At 43.8% G+C, this 10,727-nt stretch overlaps 1 protein-coding gene across 1 annotated transcript; it reads left to right on the plus strand.

Annotated features, from left to right (window-relative positions):
• The first annotated feature begins 78 nt into the window (after positions 1-78).
• On the plus strand, positions 79-10,721 carry LOC130589260 (coagulation factor X-like). Its single transcript, XM_057390529.1, has 8 exons — positions 79-367; positions 2,626-2,786; positions 4,176-4,200; positions 6,381-6,494; positions 7,063-7,203; positions 7,810-8,060; positions 8,827-8,944; positions 9,728-10,721. Exons 1-8 carry the CDS (start codon positions 298-300, stop codon positions 10,267-10,269), a joined length of 1,422 nt encoding a protein of 473 aa, XP_057246512.1. The 5' UTR covers positions 79-297; the 3' UTR covers positions 10,270-10,721.
• Positions 10,722-10,727: the final 6 nt, after the last annotated feature.

A 10,727-nucleotide genomic window follows, 5' to 3' on the forward strand; every position in this document is an offset into this window, starting at 1 on the left:
AAAAAAGGAAAGTAAGATGAACCTCATCCCCCAGACTGAGAAATCCCGCCGCGGCTTTCGCCCTGTCCCGGCGCTTCCGCTATTTCTGGGCAGGGTGAAGCAACGCCGTTTCAGTCTCACCCCACCCTAGGGGGTGAAGACTTCGGCTCCCGTCCCTCCCGTCGGTCCCGTCCGTGCCGTGCCGTGCCGTGCCGTGCCGTGCCGTGCCGTGCCGTGCCGTGCCGTGCAGTGCCGTGCCGTGCCGTGCTGTGCCGTGCCGCCGGCGCGGCCCCGGGAGCGGCATCCCGCCGCGCTGCCATGGCCGGGCGCCTGCTGCTCCTCCTGCTCTGCGCCGCGCTGCCCGCCGGGCTCCGCGCTCAGGGAGGCGGTAAGACGGCACGTTTTCCGTGTTTTCGGGAGGGGGGAATTCTCCTTCCCAACAGGCTTCGGGGAGAGAGGGGTTCTGCCGGGCGAACGCGGGCGGTGGGTCGGTGCTGCGGACCGGGGGCGCGCACTGGGAGAGTGCCAGGAGCCGCGGCGGCGGGGAAGGGGAGCAGGCACTCTACGCCTCGTCTAAACCTCCAGGTTCGGTTCCCACATGTCTGAGGGCTTATCAGCACCGGTGCCTGCCCCGCACACCGCCGTGATTTGGGCGAGCTGCGCTTCGGAGACAGGGGGCTGCTGGGGGCATCTCGGGGATGGTGTAGGAAAGTGGGATTGCTGGCCCTGCCCGCCGTTCGCMCCGGGAGGACAGCTGCCCTCGCAGCCTGAGTTGCTCTCGTGTGTGGGGGGAAACCTGGCTAAGCCTTGGTTGGATGTGCTTGGCCGTAGAGGGGCTGGGGCACGGCGGGGAGCAGGTCCCGCTGCCCACTGTGCCACCAGGATTAACGCCAAAGTCCAAGACASCATCAGCAAGTGCCTTTTCTAAAGCTGTTAACTCTTCCTCAGTGAGTCAGACTGCCAGGAGTTTAAAACAAGGTCCTTGGCATGTATCTGGAATATCCTGTTTCTGTTGACCAATGCCTGTGATGTCTGTGAAGAGTAAAGCATGATAGAAAGCTTGGGAAAAAGAACGAGCAGCCTCAGAAGACYAATTGTTTAGTTCAACGTTACAAAAACATCCGTTTATGCGGGTGGAGTGAAAGCAAAGGAATATAGAGGTGATAACCCCACCGGCTGTGTCCTATCACTTCCCGTCGCTGCAGAGAGGGATTTAAGGGCAAATAAGATAGCGGGTGAATGAACTAACAGCCACTGAGCTGCAAGTTACAAACACTTTCCATAAGCCTTCCTTGCGAGGAGCCTTTTAACAGTCAATGGGGCTTCAAATTACTTAGGATTGGTTAATATAAATAACACAAACAGAACTTGTCCCCTTGTAGATGATTTCACCAGCTTTAGTGAAAGCAGACTGTCTCCTCTGTCCTCACTTGGAGTATATGTTATCTATTAGGGTATATAACTATTAAGTTTATATACCCTAAGTTTATTTATCATTGAATTAARCTGCATGAAGAAAGATCCAGAAGGTATGTGCCAGCTGCCCATTGAACATAAGCCATTGTCCTTGAAGTCACATCTCTAGCACAGTTCTCCACATTCCAGCCTGTGATCGGAAAGTATTTTTTCAGTGTAAGTTCTAGGTGGTAGAAATTTATTAAATGCCAGCTTCCAAACTCTTCACACTTTCCTAGAACAAACTTTTTGCAGAGTATTTGGCAACTTATTTACTCCTATGTTTTTTTTTTATTTTTCCTGCCTGGTAACTTGTGCACAAGTCACTGGAGAGTGATGGTGGTGTTCACACAGGCAAGTGCCTGAGATGAGTTTAATGTCTCTGATCCTCCAGTTTAAATCAATAGCTACCTGAATCTTGAACTTGAAGGCGGCAGGTTTGAAGCTTCTGTGACACCAAGCTGTTCAGAAATAAAAMAACTCAGCAAACTGACTTCGCCTGTACTTTCCTGCTAAAGCTGATGCTCGTTTACTTCCGCTCTGTATAACATCTTATAAGGCAGGTGCCTTAGCTCTACACACACATATATCAGGAAGGCAGGAACATTTCTACAGGCAACTGGGAGGTGCTGTGAAGAGGGTAGGAAGATCCATGGGCTCCAAGGATCCAAGAACCCAATGCGATTTGGTGTGGTGTAGAGCAATAGAAGTCTTATGTGGGCTTTTCCCATCTGTTAGTAGAGGCACTGCTGCATCTTGAGTGGCATTCAGTTTCTGCATCACAGCYCCTGGAGACAGTGGTGTTGCCTGGTGGTCAGCTTAAAAAACARATCAAGGAATGCAATCTCCCCAGCATTCAGGAGAAGTCATTCCARTCAATACTGAGTCTTGAAAAGGAACAACAGAAATATAAGCCCTCATTGGCAACCTGCATATTCTTATTTTCAATATTAAAAAGAGTAGGAGAGAATTTTGGGAGCCTGTGCTTTGTTCTGGAGCTACTGATTCTCAGAGAGACACTGCTCTGGGAGATCCTGGGAGGTATCACCCTGTGTGAGGACTAACCTCACAGGTAATGTTATGTACTGGTAGTGTGGTCTGTTTTGGCTTTGTTTCTACTTCACTTATTTGTAATAACTCTTTTCCACCACCAAATGTTATCTGCCTGTATAATTTTTCTCTGCTATCTAGTATTCATCAAGAAAGAAAACGCCGACAAGTTCTTGGAAAGAGAAAAACGCGCTAACTCGTTCTTAGAAGAAATGAAGCAAGGGAATATTGAAAGAGAATGCAATGAGGAGCGCTGCTCAAAAGAAGAAGCAAGAGAAGCTTTTGAAGACAATGAGAAAACTGTAAGGATGAACTAATATGAAACATAGGTCTACATATTTAATGTTTAAAAAGTTACTATTCAAGCCCTTTGAGCTGGGCATCAAAACTCACAAGTTGTTTCCAATCACTTAACACAGAGAACAAATGGTGATTGACTATGGGTGGAATTACAAAGGCAATAAAGATTCTGTAAAAGTCTTAAATTAGCTCTTGCAAGGCCAGTCCACATTAGAGCCTCCATTCTTTTACCTGTTCTGGTCTGTCTAATTTCCATTGAGAGTTATTTGACCTTCAATGGCTTTGTTGCTACCAGTGTTGGAAATATGTTCATCCTATCTGGGTGACATAAGCTGAGTGCCRTGACTATGGTCAAGGCAGTGCATGGGAACTCTGAGAAATCAAATGGAACTTGACAGGGAATTTTACTAAGGTTATCTCGGGCAGTTTTGCTGTGCTTGCAATTTTGTAGCTCTCTTTATCTAAACTGAGAGAATGTATACTGTGAACAGTTCTTAAATGCCTTAATGTTGATCAGAATTAAGTTTGTATGTGTGACTGTTGTGTCACCTGCCCTACCCCAATGGCTTGCTTAACTTTAGACAGAAATGTGATTTGTTCTCAAGCTCAAGCAAAAGTTACAGAGATARGGCAGCTGTGGAGACTGAAGTCAGTAGAAAAGGTGATATTGCAAACACAGAGTAGCTATGTGGCTGTTAAGAACTACCCCAGAACGGGAGTTAAGTCCAGATTCACTTCCCTTTAGCATTACTTGATGGCCAGAATGTTCTTGGAGTGCCCCTAAGTTGTCCTGGGTGCATCTCCACTGTACTTGAGATCGTAAATGTTGACTTACTTGTAATAGAACCGGCACAGCCTGTTCTGCCTGGTGACCAGATGTCACTGGAAAGGTCTGCCTTGGCAGCATCCTGGAGTCTTCAGTGCAGAGGGAAAGAAAAACATAAAGCAGACAAAATATTTTTAAATGTCAGGATTTTTGAGGTCCTGATTGATGAGAGTATGGTTTGGGGATGGAGACTGAGAATTTGGCATTTCAGTAATATGAGTAAATTCAGTCAAAATGGACGGAAAGGCAGTTGTGCAAGGAATCAAGTGGCTTATGCTGAATGAGTCACACTGCGAAATCTCTAAGGAGYTTCAGATACTTCTGAAAAATGCATGAGACTTGTTTCTGTAGAGCTGGGCACCATATGGGTTAAATGGTTTTAAGTTATTAAATTGTAACAGTGGGCTGCAAGGCACTGTATTTATCTATAATGTAAGTATTTCTTTTAACAGTGGTTAGCTGCAGGTAGCCTGTGTATGAAAAGTCTTATATTTTTCTGAGGAATTCAGTTATTCTTATCTAACTCTATTTCCTTTTATTCCCCATTTTCCACATTTACCTGTAGGAGGAATTCTGGAACATCTATGTAGGTAAGAAGCACTCTGTGTTTGTTCAGAAGATTAAGCTTCCTTATTTCAAGGTTTGAAAGGATGCACCTCTTAAGTAACCCTTCATRCTCCTTTGCTTCCTCTCCTTTCACTCTGGGACATCCTCATATTGTGTTTCCTCTGAAAAGGGAATCTGATTTACTGCCTGCTGTTGCTTGAGCCCAGTAATTTCATTTGAAGACAACGTTCAGCTGTCTCCGATTGCTGGRCTGATGTTTGTCCTCTCAAAAGAAGAATAGTGGTCCTTTGCATGCAAAGGACAGTGAAAAGCAGAAAGTGTGCATGTGACTGCCAGATAGTTTTCCTTCACAGGGGTAGCCGCAGATGGGAAAATTCAAGATGCAAAGAGTCACAGATGAGGATGTCTCTTAAATGCCATAACCAAGATAAAGTCAGAGTGCATTGCAGTCATTTGCCAGTTTSCTGTCATCTTCCATGCCTGAGTGTTGTTGATTACTGTCTTATAGGGCACTTTRTGGGATTGTTTGCTGCAGAAATGTTTGGTATTCAAGGCAGATAGTAGATCAATGGATACTACCTAACAGTCTTTTCTGTTTATTTATCTAAATGTGTGAGTTTTATTTACTAAGATTCTAGTGTTTGTAAGCACTATGCAGGGACAGATTTTTAATGTATTAGTGTTTGGTAAGTGTGTGTTCAGTTTACACAGTAGCAGGAATTCCTCAAAAATGTTGACCAAAGACAGCTCAGCTTTGTCTTTTGGATTCTGGAGAAAAATGAATAGAGKTGCCATGAAGACACAGACTTTCACAATCCTGTAAGCAGGGAATGAATTCTGCAACCTACAGACTGAAATTTCAAGGAAAGCCTTCATCAAACTTATAGTAAACAGGATTGGAATATTTCAAACCATTTTCTCATGAGAATACAAGCAGCTGAACATCAGTGCCAGCGCTCCTARCAAAAATGTCACTTTTAATACATTTTAAACCACAGTTCACAAATGCTTTATGGGTGTTCAGAAGTATTGAAAACCACAGTTACGTTCAGCCAAGTTACGAGAACAACTTGTTCTTGCTTCTTTTTTAAGAAGGRGATCCTGGAGTTTTTGCAATATTGATATAAAACTCATTACCACAGCTGCAACTACTGTGTAGGGTAAGATTAAATAAGTGTGTTTTCTAACAGTAGGGTGCAGCTTAGCTAAGAGCACTACAGAATAGAATGGCAATGCGAGGAGGCGGAAATCAGAAGTTATGATGTAGGCCTTGAGTCTGTCTTTTTTTTAGTTAATGTTGGCCTTGCCTTCCATCTGTTAAGCATGGACATCTGTTTCCAGAGCCTCCATGGCTGGAGCATTTAGAGAGCTGTTGGTTTTGGCCTCGTGCAGGTAGAAAAGGGATCTTGATGTGTGGGTGCAGTACACAAAGCCCAGCAACTGTTCCCAGACAAAGCAGCAGATAAGGGCACAGTCCAGAAACACCAACAGGCAGCATGCTGGATCCTCACAATGAGTAGCTTCTTCCTTGTTATTTCTGCTACAGGCATTGCTGTTTCAGCTGCTCCAAAGAGGGACAGAACAGGGTCTAAAATAGGGGGATAAGAGCAGTTTATCTAAAGTAGCAAATTATCACCTTTTTAGATATACTGCATTTTGTATGAAACAGTGAGGAAACTATAAGGAAATGCAAAAGGCCAAAAGTTTAATATCTTTAGGCAGTAATTGCAATACTGTAATGTCCTCTCTACTCTTACAGGCTTCACTGTATGTATRTTCTGACCACTATCAAAGTATCACAGAATATTCTGATTTGGAAGGGATCCACAAAGATCATGGAGTCCAACTCTTAAATGAATGGCCCAYAGAGGGATCAAATCCACTACACTGTCCATAGTAGCAACATGCTCTAACCAACTGAGCTAAACCCTTTCCCTTGCCACAAAAAAAAACCACTTTAGTATGTGCTGTCATACAGTGGCCACCAAAAAGACATTGCAAAACTGAGRATATGTAGATGACTCATTGCAGGTTTGGAATKATTGCAWTTTTACTGTTTGTTTCATCTGRAATGTGGAAACTCACAAGATCTATGTTKTAAAAGAAAGGATGAAAGGTGGCTTACTAAAACGAACACCTTTTCTGTGTTCACTGAAAATGCTTGTACACACACAATAGTTTGGGTTTTGGTTTGTTTTTGTAGATGGGAACCAATGCAACTCAAATCCTTGTCACTATGGTGGTCACTGTAAAGATGGAATTGGTTCCTACACCTGCTCGTGCTTGGATGGATATCAAGGCAAGAACTGTGAATTTGGTGAGTTTCTGCTTTATAGAACTGCGGCGCTTGACTGCCTAGGGAGCTTTGCAAGGAAGCATGTTTTGCATGTAAATCCTTCGTGAGGCTCACTTCCGTGGCATAGAGCTGCCACCCTGACCTTGTGCGTGAAGTGGGTATCATTAGCCCAGTAGTAAGGGTGAGGAGTGTGGAACTAAATTTCAGCCACATAACCAAGGGGGTGATGAGGAGTAGAGTATTTTAGGGCAGGAGGGAGGAATCGTATGAGGATTTACATGATTATGTTCTCCATTAGTGTTTTTTTCATTCTTGCCCTGACAATTTGTCTCTGCTTTTCCAAGCTCACCCAGCCAAGCTCACTGGGCCCACCTGGTCTTGGCAAGTACATTCTGTGTGCTTCATGAGGCTGCTCTATAAGGCACAAGCTGATGTTCAGCACTCACCATATTCCTATAATGTGCCTCAGGTGCTTGACAGATGGAGATGAAGATTCCATCTAAGGAGTGTGTTTTATTTTGGAGAACTTCCAGATCTTCTATGAAGTCAGTGTTCATGTACAGTTTTTCTCCCACCATCTCTTTTATAGTGATACCAAAGTACTGCAAAATAAACAATGGGGACTGTGAGCAGTTCTGCAACATCAGAAGAGATGGACAGAAGGATGTATCGTGTTCCTGTGCAGATGGATATGCTCTGGCAGAGGATGGCAAACACTGTGTCCCAACAGGTACAAAGCCACGTGATAAACCAGTAGCAATGGTGGTGAGATTTGTTTCACTGTTAAGGGATGTCTTGGTTCATGGCTGAGGAATGTCTTTTGTACCACCAGTATCCTACATGACACAGATTTAACAGTGAGGACAACTGATTTGTATTTCCAAAGCTTTCCATTTGTGAGATGCTGTGATATACTGGGTCAAAATCTAGGTGATTTGGAACCCTCTGCAAGGTACCACTCAGAAAATTACCAGAGGAAATTCTTCTGCTGTCAAGACAAAAGTAATTGTGGGAATAACTAATTTTCTTAAATACTTACATGCAGTATAAAATATCAGTCAGAAAACAAATCTACTATTTTTATAGAAACTGGCAGCATTAGATAATTATAATTTGTGCTACCTACACCTGTACTTTTTTGCTCTGTTAAAAAAAGACTGGTCAGAGGTGTCAAACATGCTCATGATGTTGTTTTAAGGCTCATGTTGTCCTTAATAATAACAAATTGCTGTCATGAGCCAAATTACTTCACTCCGTTTCCTTGGTGTTTCCAAGAATTTTTCACTTATTCTGGTGCTTCTGTCCATCTCCAATTYCATTATTCTTTTCTTTRCAGTAAAATACCCTTGTGGAAAAGTTGTTGTGACACGGAAAAAGAGGTCTCTTCTTTTACCCACTGACTATAGCAATGTAACAAGTGACCAAGAATATCTTCTCACAAACGAAACAAGTGAAGAGGAAGACTTTATCATTACCACTGAAAGCCCAACCCCTCAGCCCAACAACAGAACTACTGGCAAGACTCCRTATGTGGATACCAGGATAGTKGGTGGAGATGAGTGTCTCCCTGGCCAATGCCCATGGCAGGTGAGTGGGGATGTGCCCTGCCTGTGGGCACAGCGTGTCTCTGAGGGAAGGTRAGCAGTGGCTCCTTCCAGCTGGGTGCCCTCTGAGCGCTGCCCGTGTGCTGTGCCAGTGGCAGGGGGACTGAACTGTGTGATCCTGGGCATGTGAATGTGCTGCTCTGCAAACTGCAGCCTCCCAGTGTCAAAATGAAAGGCTTTGTGCCATTTTAGATGGAGCAGTCTATCCTATTCGCAGAGAGGACTTATGGGTCATGCTGGACTCCCAGGCCATTTTTGTGGGTTACATTCAGGTTCTGTCTGAGACTGTCCACTCAGGTAGTGCACCTTTGAGAGCATGTCAGATAAAGCAGGCCTTTTGYTTCACAAATACACCCTTGTGTCTCAGTTTTGAGTTTGGGGAAGCCAAAATGAATTCCTGTRTTTGAGACATTCTTTGGSATGGTAAGTTTSAGRGATGGGGWKATCTGGAGTGTGCACTCTGCCTGCTCAGTCAGTCAGTGCCTAMGGGACATTGCTAAGCACTGTGAGTGAGGTAATGTGGAATCCAGATGTGACTTCACATAAAGAGAATCGAGACTGTGTAGCAGTAAAAGCCCATCTGTAGCCTCTGCACCTGTAAATGCAATATTAGGAGAGACCTGGAGGGACATGTACATGTTGCAGTAAGAAGCAAATCTGTGGTGTGCAGAGAAATCAGCTACCCGTGTATAGCTCATGGACAGTGAAGTGCACTTCTTCCTTCTGCACTTACCTTTKTTGCTTCACAGGCTGTTCTGTTAAATGAGGAAGGAGAAGAGTTTTGTGGTGGAACAATTCTGAATGAAAACTTTATACTTACTGCAGCTCATTGCATCAACCAATCCAAAGAAATCAAAGTGGTTGTTGGTAAGTGATTGTTTCTTTTACTCCTGTGTGGTGGGAGTATCTCYTGTACCTAACTTTTGGAGTATGTGCTCCRAASTTCCTGTGAGATRTTCTCATGGTTCRTTGAGGTTTGTYATATCTTTGCTGTAGTTTTGCTTTWYATAATTTCTTGTTATTGTGAGAATCCTGCTTTATAACAACAGAGGCAGCTGATGTGGAAAGTGATAGTGGTTGATCTCTTTCTTCTTTGCCAGTTAGCTGGAAGTGATTAGGGTCTAGTGTTCCAGAAATGTTGGCTATCAGTGTGTTCAGCAGAGCAGTGTTTCTGCAGGAAGCTTCTCATTCCTGGCAGTTTTTTTCCTGCAGAAACACTCAGGAAGGCTCTGACCCATTGAAAAGAGCACAAAAGAATAAATTCAGATTTGTTGTTGCTTCACTTTTGAGCCAGAATCACCACAGCTTTATCTTTGCACTGATGTAGTCTTGATCCAGACCATGTTCCCTTCTCTAAGCCAGGCTCAAGCTCCTGTAAGAGCTCCCACAGAAAGTTGYATTAGTTTAGCTGAATCAGCTTAGGCCTTTATGTAAACTGGTACAAAAATCTCCATAGAGCAAAGATCAGGACCCAAGCCCATCCAGTTGCTGCTAAGAAATAATGCCATACTTGTTCACAGTTTCCTTGTGTGTTCTAAGGTCTTGGGCAAAGTGCTCAGAATGAATATACTGCTATCTTCCTCTGTCAAGGTTGTTCTTAAATTCTTACACTTTCTGCACATTAATGACCTTTTTAATACTCTTGTACAGGGGAAGTGGACAGAGAGAAGGAGGAACAGTCTGAAACAATGCATACTGTGGACAAAATACTTGTTCACTCCAAATTCGTTGCTGAGACTTAYGATAATGACATTGCCTTACTGAAGCTGAAGGAACCTGTCCAGTTTTCGGAGTACGTCATTGCAGCGTGTCTCCCCAAAGCAGACTTTGCTAATGAAGTTCTGATGACCCAAAAATCTGGGAGGGTTAGTGGCTTTGGGCGTGAATTTGAAGGTGGACGACTATCAAAAAAACTGAAGGTGCTTGAAGTCCCCTATGTTAATAGGAACATGTGCAAGCAATCCACAAACTTTGCAATAACTGAGAACATGTTCTGTGCTGGTTATAAGACAGAGCAAAAGGATGCTTGCCAAGGAGACAGTGGTGGCCCCCATGTGACCAGATATAAAGACACTTATTTTGTTACTGGAATTGTTAGCTGGGGTGAAGGATGTGCAAGGAAAGGCAAATATGGTGTCTATACCAAAYTGTCCCGGTACTTGCGTTGGGTACGAACAGTCATGAGTTTGTAGGGTTGGTGTGTYCCTTGAACTTTCTKTTAGCTGCCAATGTGCATGTTTTGGAATGGAGACTCTTTTCCCATGCATCTGCTAAGCTCATTTTGTGATCTGATTTCTTAAAGTTAGGGTGCAGCTTCCATTTATATTATTCCTGGCTTTAAAGCACATCTCTTTGAACAGGGCTGGTGATTTGAATGGGTTGAATGAGGGAATTTCTCCAAAGAAAATGGGTACTTTGTGGGGTCTTTGGTCTCTTTTAGTTATTTTTCAAAGGCCATTTTGGTTCTTCTCTCTTTTGACCCAAGAGCTCCTACCAGAGACTCCTAAAGATGTTATGAACATTCAGTAGTCATGACGAAAGCAGGAAGGACAGGATTTGAGTTAATCCTCATATTGCAGCCATCTTTCTGAGCCAGGAGTTTGTCCTTCCTGGAGTTGTTTAGCTCCTACCTTGAGATGTGTTCAGAAGA

The sequence above is a fragment of the Malurus melanocephalus genome, unplaced genomic scaffold (assembly GCF_030028575.1).
Source record: "Malurus melanocephalus ecotype Western Australia unplaced genomic scaffold, MMel_1.1 scaffold_1, whole genome shotgun sequence".
Lineage (NCBI taxonomy): Eukaryota > Metazoa > Chordata > Aves > Passeriformes > Maluridae > Malurus > Malurus melanocephalus.